The 20,403-nt window shown below is 36.7% G+C and overlaps 1 protein-coding gene across 1 annotated transcript; it reads left to right on the forward strand.

The window, feature by feature from the left end:
* The first annotated feature begins 10,295 nt into the window (after positions 1–10,295).
* Positions 10,296–16,134, forward strand: LOC128092643 (uncharacterized). The gene is made up of 3 exons (XM_052706911.1): positions 10,296–10,345; positions 15,736–15,785; positions 15,856–16,134. The coding sequence occupies exons 1-3, from the start codon at positions 10,296–10,298 to the stop codon at positions 16,098–16,100; spliced, it is 345 nt and encodes a 114-aa protein (XP_052562871.1). The 3' UTR covers positions 16,101–16,134.
* The last annotated feature ends 4,269 nt before the right edge of the window (positions 16,135–20,403 follow it).

Here is a 20,403-nt window from a genome sequence, read left to right on the forward strand (position 1 = left end):
TTTATGGAATATCTCAGGATTGAAATCTAATTTTGGGGATCTGTGAAGGTCAAAACCGAGCCACGTAACCCAGTGGTAACGCTTCCGCCTCGTTAGCGGTAGATCTGGTTTCAAATCCCGGCTCGGACCAACACAACTGAGGATCTTTTCTCTTCTGGATTCGATTGCTTAGTAAAGGGAAGGTAGTGTATCGTCACAAACTGGACCTTATCATGATAACTTAGGAAGACAACCTACACTGAAATAAAAAAAAAGTACAAAATTCCTAAATTCTAGGAATTTTGCCTCCTTTTCTTATTAAGTAATCCAAAAAAGCCAATTACTAAATAAGGAAAGGAGACAAAATTCCTAGAATTTAGGAATTTGGTACTTTTTTTTAATTTCAGTGTATGGAATGTTAACATTAACCTTAAAAAGGCCGGCATTTACAAAGCGGATTAAGTGACAGTTTATAAATCAACTCAATGTTAACAGTTGATTAATAAACTATCACTGAATCCGCTTTGTAAATGCCGGCCCCGATACTCTTCACGGGTGTTCCCCTCAGGAACAGGGAAAGATTTACTTTTATTACTGTGAAGGTCAATAGAGTACAAAATTACGTTCTTAACTCAATTTGGCCCAAAATGCACCTGTGACATGATAGAACGACAGCGACGAAATAACAACATGATTCGTATCTTTTAAATAACAAAAGTCGCATTTTTTCGGTAACTGGAGCTCAATATGAGTTAGAGGTGTGCAAAAAAAAAGCGAGCCGCTCAAAGAACCGCGGTTTTTTTATAACTCCGGTCTATTGAATTTAAAAAAAAAATGTGGTAATGAATTTGTTTTCGAAAATGCAGTTTGAAATATTTCAATCCTTATAAAAATTAATCCCAAATGGAATACACCGGAATACAAATTTGAGCATTTCAAATTGCATAATTTGTAAAATATTTCCAAAAATCCACTGAATAGTTTAGAGATTTTGGAAAAAAAACCTTTTGTCCGATTAAACTTAAGCGTGTATCGACTTTATCGATTAAATCAGAATTTAGAAAAGAGTTCACATAATATTTTTTCCAAATAAATATTAGCATTAGTTCAATTCTTGCAGAAATAAACGCAATTTTAAAATTAATATCATTTTGTCCAGCATCCTAGATGATGTTTAGCATGTTTAGATGTTTAGGTTCGAGTATAAATCTTGACATAGAGACCACCAAAACCTATGGTTTTCAAGGGCTTCTAGTTTTCAGTTTTGATTTTTCTATCAAATAATTTATAAAAGTCCAGTGTAAATAACTAAGAAAATCACACGATTCTTAAAAAAACCCTTTTCATTCAAATTTTGAAAAAGAGCGAAAGAGCAGTTCAAAAGAGCGGCTCTTTTTAATGAGCGAACGAAAATGAGCGGCTCCTTAAAAAGAGCGGTTTTGCCCACCTCTAATATGAGTCAATGAGTAAATGATTTTAATTAGAAAGAACACGCTAGACCAAGAGTACGCAGTTGTAATGGTTGCAACAGCCAGTATATCATACACATTTCACAAGCCCTTTTGAAAATCCGTTCTAGATTTGTTTGACTCATTCATTAGCACCTTCTTGGTTAGATCATTCATGGTCAAGGTAGATTATCGCAGTCGTTTGACGTTAGACTCGTAGTCGTCTTTTACCACTCTCTGGATACTCAACATTGTGAAATGAAGTGCTGGTTATTCTACGCGTGTCTTGTTTTGTGCTGTTCCAGTGCTGTGGTTTGGTCCGCTCCAAATCCCTTCCTGTGGCCACCAGTACCAGGTGCCTACGGAGGATACGGATATCCATCACCATATGGTGCTTACGGATCGTATCCGTACACCACAAAGAAACACAAGAAGTGGTTCCCAGCTCCCCCTGCGATCCTGATTGGTTAATTTTAGTGCTTGAAAGTGATGAATAAAGCAAACAATTGAATTAAATCTCGTTTCAATATTGCACCAAATTAACCCACTCGAAAAGCAATTATTTCCAAATCCTATACACCGAATTCGGGAAGTTGTTCAAACACAGCCCGCGTACACCGCAATCACAATTGAAACCGATGACATGTTACTGATTTATGATAGTGTCCTCGGTGGTGCTCATAAAACCGCTAACAGGCCGCGTAGTCCCGTCGATAAGCTTCCATATTACGGCACATTCAAAATAATCATACCCTTGTCCAGAGAGGCAGGCAGGAGCGCCGGAAGGGTTGGGAAAAGGACCGATATTACACACTTTACAAGTTGTTCTAAGCCGTGTCGAGTGATGTGCCAATTTCACACTGACTGTCCGCAGGACAGGGAATGACGTATGTGCTGGAGGCTTTGTTTTGGGGTTTACTTTGAAGTGGCTTATCTGCTTCATGAAAAAATAAAATTTCAAATTGATTCGATGTGTAAATTTCAAATAATTGTTTTGTGCAAACATCCAGGTAAACTCAGTTATAAAACTATTTAAGACACTTATGCCATTATGGGCAGTTGCAGCGAGTGCGATGATAGTGTCATGCGATTAGCACTCAACGATACACTTACCAACCTCACTGAGGGTGCGGAAGGTGGAAAGAGGAGCTGGTACAAGTGAAATCTGCCATTGTGGAATTTTGTGTTTTGCATACTTTACAATATGATGGACACTGTGATCAAAGCTGGACATTTTCGGGATAACAAGCAATATTAAAAAGCTGACTGAGAAATCTCTTATGAGCTTTGCAATACAAATTTTTGATAGTTGCGAATGATGCTAATCATTTGGTCTAAAAATATTTTTTTAAAATAATTTAAAAATGAAATAAAGTTTTTCGTAAATCCCTGAATTTTCTAAAATCGTACAAAATCGCCCAAAGTGCCCGATACCACGATAATGAGAGGAGGCCAAAACCATCAAACATCGTAACAGCGCCGTAAATTGCGTGCATTGGATCATCGAATTTCCCTCGCAGTCTGCTTGTCTGGCGTGGCTTGGCCTGACCAAATCAACCCCACTTTCTCCCTCGCGCCCTAACCTAACATTTTGGTTTGACCTCTGGCCGGCCGGCTGGTCCACGGTGGTAATGAGCGTGTTCCAAGCGGTCGCGGTCTCGCAGGATTGTATTTGGGGTTGCGTTGGCCAGCTGCCCCGCATTGCTTGGTCACCGCGGGACAACCGCCGAGTAATTGTTTTCGAGGAGTCTCCAGAGGGAATTTTCTCTACTACCGCTAATGCTGCTAGGGGAGGGATTTCAGTTTTGTGCTTGGGTTGGCGGGAATCTGCTAATTGTTTGATTATTGCGATAAATTAGCGATGGAGTATTTGACGGGATCAACGAGATTGACCAATGGGGGGGTCATAAGCTGTAGGCCATCGAGGCGGGTGACGTGTTAAGCTCGGCAAGATTGGGATTTAAGTGGCTAATTGTGATGCATTTGCAGAAGGATTTGCTGACAGGCACTTGTCAATACTTCTTTTAGATGGGACTTGGAGTGTCTACACATTAGAGTGATTCAATTTGACATTAGAGCTGTTCAAGTTTGACTTTTCTGAAGCCTAAAAGTTATATTTAAGCTACTTTAATGCAAATGGACAATTTAGATATTAGATTTATCGTCATCGTCAACCAACAGAATTAAATTTTAGTTAATTTATTGGGCAAAAAACAATAGCTCATATTTTGGTCATAAATGTTACATAATACTTCTGATGAACCATGATGTGTCCCTGTGATTTTATTCTTAGAAAGTTTGATTCAATGGTGGCGCAAGGTTTCACCATGAAAATTCGGGAGCTTTCCATACGAAAGTGTTGTATGGAAATAATAAATTTACTTTGTATTCTGTGAAGAGATTTCCTGATTAAATTTCTGGTTTTGTCGAAAAGTAACCGTTTTTGTTATGATAAGGACTTAATATCTTGAGCAACATTTTAAGCATTTCTACAACTGGAACTATTTTGCAAAATTCTCAGATGCAACCGGAATGGCGGTGTATAACGAAGTTTATGTTGGGTTAGTTCATCGAGAGGTGCTAGAAATTCAATAATGGGTGAGGTAAACGCTAGATTTCTTTCAAAATTTTATGTATTCCAGGTAAAGCGTCAAATTTTTCGTCTGGGAAAAAATGGCGGGAATTCCAGAGATTTCCCATAAAAAAATCCCGGGAATGTCTTATATTCAAGCGGAAAATATTTTTTTTATAACTTTTTGGCAGCATTGTTTAAACAATTTACAAAAATTAATCAGCTAGTCTGAAAATTTCATGTCAAGGTTTATTTCAGATAATTTTAATTTCTGGAGCTCTCAAATCCGGGAATTGCTCTGGCTTATTTGTTGGGCAACAGAAACTGAGACATTATTGAATGAAAATAAACTATAACAATTGGTGTTATATCATTTGATAATATATATTAATCCCTTTCGACAAGATTTAACCTTTTTATATACCATATGATCAAATGGGATAAAAATTTAACTAGTATTATGGAATATCTCAAACATAATTATCCAATAAAATAAGTTTAATTCATTTGATAGTTTTCGAGAAATTACACTTCGAAGAAAAAATAGCACGGAGCACAAGTGATACCAAAGGTGTTAGAGGGAAATTTGACGGGCTTTCCGAAAAAAAAAAATACACTGAAAGACAAAAATACGCAACCTTTATAAGATTTTTTATTTTTTAAGTTTAAATGTCAAATTTTAAGGTGAGCCCAGGATTTTTTTTTCAAATACAAAAATCATTTACTGAAACTGTTTTTTGAGAAGTGATCTAAACGTGAATATTTTCAAAAACCGAATACGGTAATCGATCTCCAGACAATTTCACATAAAAGTCTTCATATTGACCACTGTCCAAAGTCCGATCCTTGTGAAGAAACAGCTCCTTTTTATAAAAATGTTGAAAAAATAGGTTTTTCGATGGTTTTGGCAATCTCTATAACACAGACTTCATTTTTCAGTCTCGTGAATATTTTTTCCGAAAAGCTCGTCCAATTCCCATAAACTTGACGTTTAGACCACTTTTCAAAAAACAGTTTCAGTAAATGATCTTTGTATTTTTTTAGGTGAGTTGCTCCATCCTGCATTTTTCGTGAGTCTTTTTGTAACATCTTAGGCTTTTTTCACAACAATTTTGAACGAAGAAAAATCGTTGGCTCACCTTCAAATTTGACTTTTAAACATAAATTTTTTTTTTTATAAAAGTGGCGTGTTTTTGTCTTTCAGTGTATTTTTTTCGGAACGCCTTTCAAATTTCCTAAAAGTTTGTCTTCGACCACTTTTTGATACGATGCAACGGCTTCGAATTACAGCAATATTTAAATTACGAAGTACAAAAATATTTAAAACACTTACGCCCTTCTCAAACGTCATTATCGAGTGAAACTGGCTCCATGTAAACAAAAATGGCTTACATAAGCGTAGGATAACATGTCTACAAAGTTTCATTGAAATTTGACATGGAATTGCTCTCACTGCTTAAACACTTGGATAACCAAATTATACTTCTCAACAACAACACAACATCTTTGGTTCAGTTTTTGATTTATTGAACAATTCTGAAGTTTTTTTAAAGGGCCAATAAACAAAAAAAAATTGTTTTGCTTTTGGGTGTTTTTGAATATTTTGTTTATTGCACCATAAAAAAAGCTCAAAAATTAGATTTTTTTTTAAATATTTTAATGAAGTTGTACAATTTTTTAAAAGCAATAAGTTGATTTCCCACTTTTTTTACCATTAAAGTTTCTGTTCTATACATCTATTTTGCAAAATATTAATCAGAACCAGGATTAGAACAATGCTCTAAATTACAAATTTACCATTACTTCCCGGGAAATTTGTTGAAAGTTTCCCGTTCCCGGGATTTTTACAAACCTTACAAACCTCGAGTTTTTAAGTTTATTTTATTCATTTGAAACTCTTTTGCGAACATAGACTCTTAAAACATCCCCGATTACCAACCAATCTATTAAAAATGCGTTCAATTCCACTGCTCAGTGCAATCACCCTTGATCCTCACTTGATCCAGCCCAACTCTAGCTTTGTAGCACTAATCTAGAAACTTGACACCCATTCCCACCATATTGAGTGTACCCTCCCAACACCCCCTTGTTCAACTTGCAGTCTCCGATATCAAAGCTCAGCTGGCGTAGCAGCTGATGAGGGCCAACTGTTGATGTCGATGCTGTCATGAGCTCTTTCTTTGTTGTGCTACCAACCCAGCTGGGGGAGGAGGGGTTGGTCCAAAGGTCCAAGGGTTGAAAGAGGTGGAAATTGAGTGGCATCATGTAAAAAGGTGAACGTGAGTGGAAAAGCAATCTCTATTTCACACAGAGTATAATATTTGCCTCGACCTGGCCTTATCGAACGTGTTGGACTGGGGTGGGGTTGAGATTTGTACTCGATGATAAATGATTCAAGAGTTATTTAAATCCCTTTCAACCCCACCCTCTCCCCCTTTCATTTTTGTAATAATATCGCTGCAGTCCGTCCATTGAGCTGAACAAAGTGGTGCAAAATCGAAAAGATGAAGGAGAAAAAAAAAAAAAAAAACTGGGGAAGAATTATTGGCTGGAAAATTGGCTCCACAGAGTAGCTTTCCACTCGTGCAACACAGACACGAACGAATGCAAATTGGATCATGGTATGTTCGTAGTAAAAGCCCCACTCGGTTGGACACGGCGGCGAAACGGTGAACAACGGTGAAGAACTTAATTAACCGATAGTCCGGGCTATGTCCGCGGTGTGGCGTTGGCTCGGATATGTATCTGAACACATGGTAGAGTGGACTAATTTTGGACTAGCATCCGTGCTTCTCAGACCACCTCCACCGTTCGTTTTTGGTGGGTGGTGGGAAGCGCCGGGAAAACCGTTCAAAACTAGTGGTCGTGTTGATGTCATGGATTTTGGTAGGGTGGTGCTGTAAATCAAACTATGGGTACAAAATCAGGTCTGTACATTCCTTCTACAATTGTTTACATACAGTTCTTATTGTTATCAACTGCTTACAATCTGATAAAATAATTAGAATTTCTCGAAAAGCTTATCTGATCTGATTGAATTCACGAAATTGTGTCTATGTCTGTAAATTCACTTTGAAAACATAAAAAGACTTGAATATCCAACTGGCTTCTCGAATGCTGATGCAAAACATGTGTGTATTACATTTACCAAAAAGTTATCACTTCTCCAATGCTCTATGTTTCAAAGTGATTACACTTAGAAGTTATTCATTAGTGAGCAAATTGATCAACACCCTAGCACGACAAGCCCCCAGCGTTAGTTATGAATATTTAAAATCCCAGAAGAGTACAGGCCTGCCAACAGTCAAATAACACCTGGCCGTTATCTCTGGCCAAACTGTGTAGGCACAGTGGATCCTATCTGACCCTGTTTCTTCTCGGATGGTCGTTCGGAATCTATCCGCTCCCGTCCCGGTAGATAGAGCGTCATAGAGGTTCGAGTTTCATGTAGACCGAGCAACTAGCTGTTAACGTATTAACTCGAGCTAAAAATTTGTTTTCCGCATCACGAGATAGTTTCACCACAACGCCCAAGGGTTGCGGGGATGCTCGCTTTATCAATTGTGGCCCATCTAGGGGGTCGCTGTTAATTGGCACGATGCAACAAGCATCGAGGCTTTCCCTTTGGTTGGGGAATGCAGAACGTGGACTAACTTTTTCGTTGCCACCTATTTTGACTATTATTTTTACCCCTGAATAGCCAATTTTTCAACAGGAAAATACCGGAAAACGTATTTATTCGCCAGTGGCTTTGCGTTACACGGTGATACAGTTTTATTTTAAATCAATTTTTATAAAATTGCGTGAATCAGAATCAAAACTAGAATTAGATTTTAAGATCATTTCTATCAGTGCATAACAAAAATCAAACAAAATAAAACATTTTGTAAAGTTCACCAAAAATAAGACGATCCCACAGTGACTCGCGAGTAATTTGATTCACGTACCACCTACTTTTTTGTGAGCACACATAGTTATTAGAGTGTAACAAAAATGACTTTTTGGCGGGCATTCAAGGGTTTGTTCCGGTGGGCATACTAATCCCAAATCCAAAATATGAGCTTGATTGGACGTAACAGGAGCTGGCGCTCCGCCCTTCAATTTTAAATGGGATTTAACCCGTAAAAAAAGATTTTTTCAAAGATGTCACTTTTTGAGGCATTTTGGCCACTGAAGCGATTATTTTCAGCATCATTGGCGTGTAGGCCAGATCTTTGCGCATCTTTTGGTATATATAACATCGAAATTTGGAGCACCCTGGAGCTCGGTACAGGCCTTCAAAGTTTGGCATTTTTTCGAAAAATCGGCCCCGGCAAAATCAAATGGCGTCTCGGGCGTCGCGAGATGCGACGCATATCTTTTTTGCCGGAATCAATTTTTCGAAAAAATGCTAAACTTTGAAGGCCTGTACCGAGCTCCAGGGTGCTCCAAATTTCGATGTTATATATACCAAAAGATGCGCAAAGATCTGGCCTACACGCCAATGATGCTGAAAATAATCGCTTCAGTGGCCAAAATGCCTCAAAAAGTGACATCTTTGAAAAAATCTTTTTTTACGGGTTAAATCCCATTTAAAATTGAAGGGCGGAGCGCCAGCTCCTGTTACGTCCAATCAAGCTCATATTTTGGATTTGGGCTTAGTATGCCCACCGGAACAAACCCTTGAATGCCCGCCAAAAAGTCATTTTTGTTACATCCTAATAGTTATACTCTTCTTTTTGCGAACAACAGTTGTGCTAAAATTAGCGGAAAACAGTCGGCCACCTGAGAGGCACCTGGGAAGCCTCACACCCACGTGGAATCAACCTGCAATCGAGCGGAAAATCGTAGTTACGTTAGGGAGCACGAGAGGTGCAACATTTGCAGCATGAAAATTTTATCACGTGCTAACAATTGTGTGACCAGGGACTATGCACAACTACCACACGGAGGATACTGTTTGTGAGTCCAAAGTCGGAGTTTTGCAAAACCGCAAACGTCACGGATACTGGGGTATTGTGCAAAGTTCCGGATTCGACCGGGGTCGGTTTGGTATGATATAATGTTTACCGAATTGGTTCCATTATCATGGAAAACATGGGAAATAATTTGTGGTTGGACAAAGTGGTAATACCGAATGCTTTTGCATTCAAATGGGATTATTTTATTTGAATAGTGACATTCCTATATCAGAGCATTTAACTTTCAAACCGAAAAAACTTTCAACTTTCTTGGGATGTTTTATGATTTGTAGAGACAATACATGGAGTTTGTAACATATTTTGGATATTGAGAAACTGTAAAGATTCTGTAGTGAAACAAGGCAAAAAGTTAAAAAATTACCCAAAATAACAGTACTGAAAAGTACTTTTCACCAGTTTGTGCAATCCACGTAATAGCAACATAACAGCATTTTTGCAACACGTCATTACAACCAAGTCGTCCCTGTCGTGCTAACTTGTCGTACGTGCATTTTGGGCCAAATTGAGTTAAGAACGCCATTTTGTGCAGCTCACAATGCCTCACCTTTTGACATTCACAGATCCCCAAAATTCGATTTCAATCCTGAGATATTCAGTAAAAACAGAAAAAACTCCGTGCATTGTTGTCCCTTTTCATAAGAAGTTTCAATCTTGTCGTGCTATCTTGACACAGCCTGAAAATTGCTGTAAGTGCGAAAATTGGCCAAAGGGATTTCAGGTCAGAACGCGTTTGACACAGGAACGAGCTCGACTACCGTAAACATTTTCGGTTATAACTCCGGACTCCAGTAACCAAATTCAACCAAACTTCAGGACGATGCACAGAATGATCAACCACACAAACCGTGTTTGTTATTGTTTACATTGCGTGCTCTCGTTTTTGTTTATTCAAGGTCAAACATGAAAACGCGTTTTTCTCGGAACGTCAAAAAGCGACGTACACAGAAAAAAATAATGTAAATTTGGAAGCTGTAATTTTGGAAGGTTGAATATTACCTCTTTTCTGATGTAATTTTACCTCAATTTAGACTGAAAAAGTGACATTACACCAGAATAGTGGTAAAATTACACATTTCCAGAGGTAAAATTACACCTTTTTTCTGACATAAAAGATGTACCCCTTCCCAGATGTAATATTACCATGATTTTTTTTTCTGTGTACGACAAGTTAGCACGGCGGCGTCGAATTGCTGTAGACTCTTCGAGACAAGTATAGCCATTGAGTAAACTAAATTATTTTCAAACTGCCCCGACTGTCACTCCTTCGATAGTGTCCAATCCAGCAGCGTTAAGCCACCCCTCATACGAGTAACAAATTAATTAATCTGATCCAACATGGTTCACTTTTGTCGTGGACCTTTGAAGCGAATTACCAGCGTACACTGGTTAGTTGGTATATTCCTACCCTCGACCAGAACAATTGTGTTCTTTACTGTACATCGTAACCATGTGATCAAAGGTCTTAATTTGTAGTTGCTGGTGCTGATACAAGTTAATTAACTTCATCGGACAGGTCAAACAATGTAGCGCTGGAAGAAGAAAAAAGATTTTTTTTCCTGTTGAAAAGTTTTTAAAACGTTACAGATTAAACGTTTTTTTCTACCATGAAAGCTGCTTCATGTTTGTCAGAAGCAATTAGGATCAGCAAATTCTGCTTAACGGAGCTTTGATGAAATACTCATGATTTCCTAGTAGCCCATGTCACAACATAAACTATTTACCAGTTCTCAAATCTCTCTGATAATTGGCCGCTTTGCGAAGCTATGCGATTTATGTGTAATTCCATCCATTTCTCAGACATAAATCAACCAGTTCATAGCTGTGATTTCCTTGCTTTGCTGTGGAATCCCATTACCATGCCGCTGTGTAAGCTGTTCAAAGGGACCTCGAAGGCACTTGCTCGGTTCGTCCCACCCGACATCGGATGCTGCATGGTAGCTCAGCTACCAAGTTCAGCAAGTGGAATGTCCTGGGGCGCGTCTAGTGCTGCATCGCTGCAGGTCACCACCACGGTGACGACGAAAGTCGAGACGACCGCGCCTCTCACTCTACAACCTTGGCCCCTTGGCCCCGGGAGGAAACCCCGACAATTATGGCAGGCACCACATCCATAATCTCTTACGATTACAGGAATTACGGGTGCCCGGTGTCCCGCGGGGCGTGGCTCGGTATGGAGTCACGGCCGGGGAATCATATTTTGTACAAGGTAAGATCTTATGGAATGTATGTCTCTACTGCACCGACACCAGTAACAGCGATGAATGATGGCCGGGTTGCAGTTTGGTCTTGTTTGACGATGAACATTCACTAAGCTGATTAATTAGGGAGTATGTTAAATTGATCAGTTAGTGGTGAAATTCTATGAAAAGGTTTTAAAAACATAATAGACTACGTATATGTTTAGTGGACAAAAAAAGACATTTTATGAGCTGTAGAGCATGATGGTGCAAAATCTCTTTCCAGAGATATGAATTTATAAAAAAAATATTGTGTATAATTTATAAAATGAAATGTGGTAATTTTTTTAAGGCTAAAATAATTTTTAAATCACAAAGTACTTCATCGTTTTTTTGATAAAGTGCACCGTTTTGGATTTATTGTCACTTTTAAGTTATAATTTTCTGGAATTTCAACATGTTTTGTTTGTTTTTAAAGGAAAGCCAAAACCTGATGATCAGATTTTTGAAAAGCTGAGAAAATTCTAAGTCTCACCTGATTAGCCTGTAATTTTCAACTGACGATACCTCGAAAACTATTGATTTGATTTTCAATGTAAAAAAAGAATCTTTAGTGAAATTTTCTGATCTCTTCAGTAAAAATACTATCAAAATTATTAAAAATTTGGTCTAAAATATGAAATGAGGAAAATTATTTATTTGAGACCTTTTCAAAAGTTAAGCGAATTTTCTAAATTATTTTTACTGAAAATATCAGAAAATTTCACAAATTTTACTTTTTAAAATTGAAAATCAAATCAGTAGCTAAACCTAAAGGCTTATTTGGTGACTCTTAGAAAAACTCATTTCGATTCGAATTCTTTGTGAGAATGTATCTCAGAAACCAATAGTCCAAGTTTCAAAGTCTCTGATAAACAATTCTAAAAAATTCTCTGCCTTTCAAAAATATTGTTTTCCTTTATAAAGTTTTTTTTTAAACGAAACTTAACAAAATTAGATAACCTAAAAGTGACTATAACTTCAAAATGGTGCACTTTATCAACAATCTGGTTAAATACTTTTCGATTGCAAATTTGAAAAATGTGCATTTTGATCACAATTTCGATATTTAAAAAAATATGTCTCTGGAACAAGATTTTACATTAACATGCAACATGCAAAGAAAATCCTATTTGCGAAATTATAGAAAATACTCAACAACGGAAAATGGAAGGGATCGTACCGCCGCGAAAAAACAATCATTTGAAGCCTAATTATCACAATTTTGAAGCAAAAAGTATCACGAAATGCTTTGTACAATTACAGTTAGGGTTCGTTCTTATGTCATGCAAAAAAAAAAAAATTTGATAGTGTCATCGACATCAGGTGCCCCACCCAAAGTTGGTGCCAATGGTGGTTACATTAATATTGCATCCATTTTGTATGATTCAAGAACATTAAAATATTTGTTTCATTGTGTGTTTTTTAATAAAACAATTCGATCTTTTATCGAAAACTAAATATAAATGAAAACTTCAAACTGTCAATAAAAGCCACTTTGGAGCAATTCTCTACGAAATCGGTCTTTTTTCTTCAATTTTAATTTTTGTATTTTTTAATCCGGCTGAAACTTTTTTGGTGCCTTCGGTATGCCCAAAGAAGCCATTTTGCATCATTAGTTTGTCCATATAATTTTCCATACAAATTTGGCAGCAGTCCATACAAAAATGATGTATGAAAATTAAAAAATCTGTATCTTTTGAAGGAAGTTTTTGATCGATTTGATGTCTTCGGCAAAGTTGTAGGTATGGATACGGACTACACTGGAAAAAAAATGATACACGGTAAAAAAAATGTTGGTGATTTTTTATTTAAATTTTTTTCACTAAAACTTGATTTGAAAAAAAATACTATTTTTATTTTTTTTTATTTTTTGATATGTTTTAGAGGACATAAAATGCCAACTTTTCAGAAATTTCCAGGTTGTGCAAAAAATCTTTGAGCGAGTTATGAATTTTTTAATCTATACTGATTTTTTCAAAAAATCGAAATATTGATCGCAAAAATTTTTCAACTTTATATTTCGATGTAAAATCAAATTTGCAATCAAAAAGTACTTTAATGAAATTTTGATAAAGTGCACCGTTTTCAAGTTAAATCCATATTTAGGTGACTTTTTTGAAAATAGTCGCAGTTTTTCATTTTTTTAAATGAGTGCACATGTTTGCTCAATTTTGAAAAAAATATTTTTGAACAGCTGAGAAATTTCTCTATATTTTGCTTTTTGAACTTTGTTGATACGACCCTTAGTTGCTGAGATATTGCCTTGCAAAGGTTTAAAAACAGGAAAATTGATGTTTTCTAAGTCTCACCCAAAAAATACATCATTTTCTAATGTCGATATCTCAGCAACTAATGGTCCGATTTTCAATGTTAAAATATGAAATATTTGTGAAATTTTCCGATCTTTTCGAAAACATTATTTTCTAAATTTTCAAGTCAAGACTAACATTTCAAAAGGGCCAAACATTCAATATTACGCCCTTTTAAAATGTTAGTGGTGGGTTAAAATATTTTTTTCGAAGAGATCGGAAAATTTCACGAATGTTTCATATTTTAACATTGAAAATCGGACCATTAGTTGCTGAGATATCGACATTAAAAAATGGTGGGTTGTTTAAGTGAGACTTAGAAAACATCAATTTTCCTGTTTTTAAACTTTTGCATTGCAATATCTCAGCAACTAAGAGTCGTATCAACAAAGTTCAAAAAAGCAAAATATAGAGAATTTTCCCAGCTTTTCAAAAATATTTTTTTCAAAATTTAGCAAACATGTGCACTCATTTAAAAAAATGAAAAACTGCGACTATTTTCAAAAAAGTCACTTTATCAAAATTTCACTAAAGTACTTTTTGATTGCAAATTTGATTTTACATCGAAAAATGAAGTTGAAATTTTTTTGCGACCAATATTTCGATTTTTTGAAAAAATCAGTATTGATTAAAAAATTCATAACTCGCTCAAAGATTTTTTGCACAACCTGGAAATTTCTGAAAAGTTGGCATTTTATGTCCTCTAAAACAGATCAAAAAATAAAAAAAAATAAAAATAGTGTTATTTTGCAAATCAAGTTTTAGTGATAAAAAGTTAAATAAAAAATCACCAAATTTTTTTTACCGTGTATCATTTTTTTCCAGTGTAGTCCGTATCCATACCTACAACTTTTCCGAAGACACCAAATCGATCAAAAAATTCCTTCAAAAGATACAGATTTTTGAATTTTCATACATCATTTTTGTATGGACAGCTGCCAAATTTGTATGGAAAATTATATGGACAAACAAATGATGCAAAATGGCTTCTTTGGGCATACCGAAGGCACCAAAAAAATTTCAGTCGGATTAAAAAATACAAAAAAATCGAATGACCGAAATCTGAGAGAACTGCTCTGTGTATTTTATGAGGGAATTTAATTTGTATGCAGAGAAATACAATAAAAAAACATTAAACAAGCTTCATGTTTTAAATAATCAAACGCAGACATGTTGAAATTGAGTTCATAGAACTTTTCATATGAGAAATCCTTTGACACAAAACTGATGGTGTTTTCCAGCCTAACTGACGTTTCAAAGGATCTAACAGGCTTAAACTTAGCCAGCTCCAAGAATTAATTACGGATGCTCGTTCAGTTACGCATCCTTTTTAATAGCCATTCAGAGAAGCGGTGCTCCTCTCCATGCCAGATCATTCAACACCGGAATCAGATCGGAGCCCAAGCAAAAATAAAGCTCTTGGCCACAGGATTGCTGGGGAAGTAAAACACCCATCAAATAATCATTCCCTCATGTTCGTGTCGTCCTCATGCGAGGGTAACCATCGGTGCCTTCCAAGAGAACGGAACAGAACCGGTAGCAGTTGGTGGTTGATATGGGCCCCCAACATGGTTCTGGCACCAAAGCCTTGTATGAATGGGGGAAAGCTCGCTCAGAATAAAAGTGCTCACTGTTGAAAGGCAACCCCTCACCCCACAAACATGCGCCACGTGGGGAGGCACGTTCGAGTGCTGCTGCTGCTGTTTTATTTGAAATCGTTTTGATTTATTCATGGTCGTTTAAGCGTGTAGAATAATTGGCTTATTGTTTCTTCAAATTGATGCTTTTACTGTAAATTACAGGAATAAAACCGAGTGGGCCACTCCGGTGGCGTTGGTTTAACAACATTAAAGGTGTTTGCATACACGTTGAAAGGGTACTTACATAAAATTTAACACCGTTATGAACGGACATGGAAAGCTCACTTCATTTGTTGAATTGCAGGTTGCGTGATATTTTTTAACGTTGTCACTGGATGTGGGTTTCATGTGTTCGTGGACATATGAAATTAAGCTAAATAATTTAAAGGTAAACTTTTTTGAACAATTTATAGGATCTCAATATTTTAAAACTTGATGACTTGAGCCGTTAATAAGCACCTAATGAGATATCAAGCGAGATCAAACACTTGATAGCACTGCATGATTCGTTCTGCCTTGTGCTTTGGACGAGTTTATGAGCACTTAATTACATCGGTTTAGCTCGTTGCAGTGCAGTAGGATGACCCCTCTTTTTTTCTCTTTCCAGGAGCGAGTTGGCACCGACTCCAGAGTGCTTCCGGGCCACGAGTACACGAAGTTAGTGCCAGTTTTCCCCACGAGTTAACTTTTGAGCTTTTATCTTCAACCATCTGCACACCACTTGCAGTTCTGAAAGGCCATAAATACCGGGCCGGGGCCGGGCAAAGTCCTTCATCATCGCTCCGGCTCCGAGTGCAAGCAGTCGTGCTGAGGCAACGTCGTCCCTCCTCTCAAAAGGGTTCGGGGACCTACCTTGGCCAGCAGAGTGTGGGCAGGACGAGCGGTTACCACAGAACTTTCACACTGTGCAGCACCATACATTCTCATTACCAAACTGTGCTGTTACTGGAGCAGGATATTGCATTACTGTAGGAACTTGGCTAGTGTTGTTGAATTGTTTTTAAAATCGAAATGAAAAATTTTAACATTATTTTAAAGTTTATTTTTAGCATTTTTTTAGCTTCTTGTATTGCAAGCATAAATTCAAATCTTTATAGGTTGAGATCCCAGAAATCGCTCACTTTATATTGAGAATATAATGAAAATTGAGATAAGTTTCTTTAACAATTTGTAAACAATTGTTGAAATTGCCTTGAAAAATTACCATATGGACAACTTTTTTTTTGTTTCATTATTTTCTCCGATACTTTTGTCCTCTACTCTCTGTGTCGATACTAAAGGGACCGTTTTCAAATCTCTTATTTCTCGATAAACCCAACTGTTTCGAAGGGTTTGTAAGTCCTTCCAACAGCATTCTTCGATAACATCATTCCATAACTTGATACCTTCCTGTCTCGACGGTCTCTTCGGTCAAAATGATCGAGCCCTGTTTTTACTTCTTTAAAAAATACTGAAGAATTGCAAAACAAAAATACAGTCCAAACTCTTTTATTCAAAGATTCGATTATCCGAATTTCGTTTGTTCGATAAAAAAATCGATTGTTCGAAGATTTGTATGGGATTTCGGATAATAAAATCACGAAAAAAAAGGTTTCCTTTTTTTGTGTTGTTTTAACATTTAACGCGTTCTGCGATTGCATTTTAGTCATAATTGAATAGTATATTGCCTATTAAGTTACAAAATGCATGTTTCAATATTAAATATTTCATCTCCGCCATTTTGGCTGCCATTTTGGATTTCATTTCTATCACTTTATCATAATTTAAGGGTCCTTAGTCAAAATTAAGACAGCGAATTTTTTTATCAGTTCGATTATCCAAAGAATCGGCCCCAGAAATTGGCCACTTTTTTGTAATAAAAATTAAAAAAATGCTTTTAAAATAAATCATTTATTACAAACATCACCTTTTTTTACTGTTTGCTAAAAATACCTAAAATCGCTGAATATGTCCGAAAAATTACATAATTTTTTGTCCCTATTTCGGGTCTACCACTCCTAAGATCCGACCATCAATGTGCCTATTTGGTCGAAATTCCGAATCTAGAAGCGATTTTTTTGACGTAAACTGCCCATATTCGCTTTAACATATGCAAAAAAATCAAACTGAGAAAACCGCAAGACAAGTTTGTTCCACACATAAGGCTACGTTTTAAGTTTTCACGAAACAACTGGGTTTCCTCCTGATTTCTAGAATAAAGTACTGGATGTTTTAGACCTTTCTGAAAGAACACACGATTTTGAACCAAACTGCATCAATAACTCAAAAGTGATGAAAATGCATATGGGACTTTTATGCGATCAGGGGCAGTACATTTCAGCCCTAAAAACTACGGTCGCCAAACAGGATAAATCATTGCACAGTCCCAGGACCAGGACCAGAACTAGGATAGTCCAGTAATTTTGGCATGTAGCGTTTCAAACGTCTTAATTTCTGCAGAGTAGGTTATTACTAGTGTCCAATTAATAAAACAATCAATTCTGATCTGCCGTGACCGGTCTCAGGAGCCCCGGGGGAAGAATTTTCATCTTTGGTCCAGTGAAAAGGGCATGATGCATGTCAAACTTAATGATTTTTCAAGTTATCCAAATTTTTCATTAAATTTTTATTTTTGCCTAAGGAATTGAGTCATGAGTCATGAATACCCGTAATGTCGATTTTTTATTGTCACCCTAATGCTTTATCATTTTCGTTATGAATGGCATAACATGTATGTGTTCTAAGATTCTTCCATGTTCATAATTAAAATAAAAAATTGTGGATTTAATTTTCTGTTTTCGATGCTGTTTATAGCAGTTTTGCTGTCGGCCACGATTGTAGCTAATTATTTCACAATGCATCGACGTTGTTCAAGTTTTCCGTTGCCCCTCTTGCTTCTCTCTATAAAATATCTTTGTTTTCATTGTTGTGACCTTACCACCCCCAACCGCTGTGCGCTTGGCAAAGGAAAGGGAAACCAGCTAGAAAGGTCCTTTCAAAGTTTTTGTATGCTCAATTTTTGTATTGTTCCGCAATTCACAACTTCTCCCGGAACGGTCTGGGCCGTTTTGCAGTCGATGCATTTGAAGGTACACGCGGAAGTTTTTTTCTTCCCCCCTCCCCTGCAGGGCACAACTTTTCAGCTGGAAAATATAAGCTCAGCTCTCGGGGCTGTGTTTTCGTTTTAATGTTTCCGGTGCAATAGTTCAGCTTGCCGTGCCCTAGGTTGCAATCGCAATGCCTACATCATTGGCACATTTTTAGTCCTGGTTCAGGCCCTATGGGGTGAGTGGCTTTTTTTTATGCAGAAATTTAGCGCCCACCAACGTTAGTCGGAAGTACCTGTTGGTAACGGCTGCTGATTTCAACGGCTAATGGTGAAACAGAGCGGTTTCGAGAAGCTATTTTTTGTTATGAATGGAGTGGAGTTGGTTTATTTAGAAGTTTGTTGGCATTGTTGAACTGTTTGCAGTTTAATTTGAGTTTTTTTTCAATGTTTGTAAATTTCGACCCATATAATGTGTTTCAACGTTTTAATTAAATTTGATATGTTGTGTCGTATGCAGATAATCCAAAATTACTTTCATGCTATGTTTTTTAGTCCATCATGTTGAAATTGTGTAATAATCACAACAAAGATACATTGTCTTTGCAATTTTAAATTTTATAAAAGTGAGTTTACCGTGATGAAAAGAAGGGTCAATCATTCACTCTTTCAAATATCCGGATCAGCGGATATGGTACTAGTTCGATTACCGTCACGTTTCGTCAGTGTTTTCAGCATCCCAGGTTTACATGGAATGGGTTGGCGGCAAGATTCAAATCTACTGTGTACGTGTACAAAGCACTACAACGCCTGGCACACACAGACACACATTGTTGACTCGTCAAACATTCGCACGTACACTATAGGGTAGTGTGGGTGACATTGTTTAGATTAAAAAAAAATCAAGTTTGTATCAGTTTTGGGAAAATGAATCAGCAAGGATTTTTAAAATAAGTTTTTTTTAAACTCAAAATTGCAACTTTTCTACAATCCCCTACTTCAAAGGAGAACGGTAGGTGCATTCAAGTGTTGCACAAAAAAGGAAGCATCACTAACATGTTAATCTCATCATCACCACGCGGCTTTCACACGACAGCTTGATCTCGTACTTCGTGCGACAACATGCTGCAGCGACTGAAGCTGCTTGATATTTTACACTGCACCGGTTATGTGCAACAATGTGGAAAATGCATCGCAATGTAAAAGTGTTGCCTGCTCCACTTTTTTTTGCTCCTGTTCTATTTCTAGTTGTTGACACTTTATCTGCTCGGGGTGTAGGATGTACGATGCTCCTGTTCGTGATTAGTAACTTGTCAACGGTGATGATGAAGTTGTCAAAGCGAACAAAGAAACCACTTTATTGGAGTTTGATGGATTGCATTTGTCAAACAATGCTGTTAAAATTTTGTCTGAGCTTACTTTTTATTGCACTTTTTACTTGTTATTTAAGTTTAAGGAACCCATTGATAATCCTATTGTTTGATCATGCACGGAGATGTTTATTAAAGCAACTCGATCCATTATTGGCTAAATTTTTGTCCTGACCAATTATTTGGTCTGATAAGTTTGACAAACTGAAAAAAATATCTGCAGAAGCTTCAATGCCAACTTCTATCTATGACTTGAAAGTCAGGGAGAAATGCTTTGAGTTTTTTCATGTTTTCAAGTTACGTTTTAAAAATCAATCGACATTTATTTTTTTTATATTTGTATGAAACTTTTTCCAAAAAAATTGTCCAAATAAGCTATTCGCCATGCAAATGAAAAACTTTGGATATAAAGTGTATATATATTTTTTAAATCTGTATTTTGAGTAGAGTTTTTTTTATCAACATCAAGTCTTTGGCAAAGTTGTAGGTTGTGATATGAACTTTTCAGAAAAAGGGTTTCTTAAAAACCCCTGATTTTTACCTTTATTTTTTACATAATAAGGCCGTTACACATATTTTTTGAAGTTTATGTACCTCGACTCTGACCAAAGTCGACGGGGGAGGGGGGCTAAAAAAAAGAAAAGTACAAAAATTGAAATTGCGAGCCATGGTTTCATCATTTGAATGAAAAAAGTGTTTTAATAGTAGTTTATGCAACAAGTTGCAAAAAGAGGATTTTTTCAACACGGGTCGTACATTTATCCAACGAGGTTCACCAAGTTGGATAAGTAAGTTTTGCAACGAGTTGCTTACAACACTTTTTGCAATTCCGAAAAACACCCATTGAGTGAAATTTTAAGTCAAATTTCCATGTATTTTG

This window comes from Culex pipiens, chromosome 2, assembly GCF_016801865.2.
Source record: "Culex pipiens pallens isolate TS chromosome 2, TS_CPP_V2, whole genome shotgun sequence".
Lineage (NCBI taxonomy): Eukaryota > Metazoa > Arthropoda > Insecta > Diptera > Culicidae > Culex > Culex pipiens.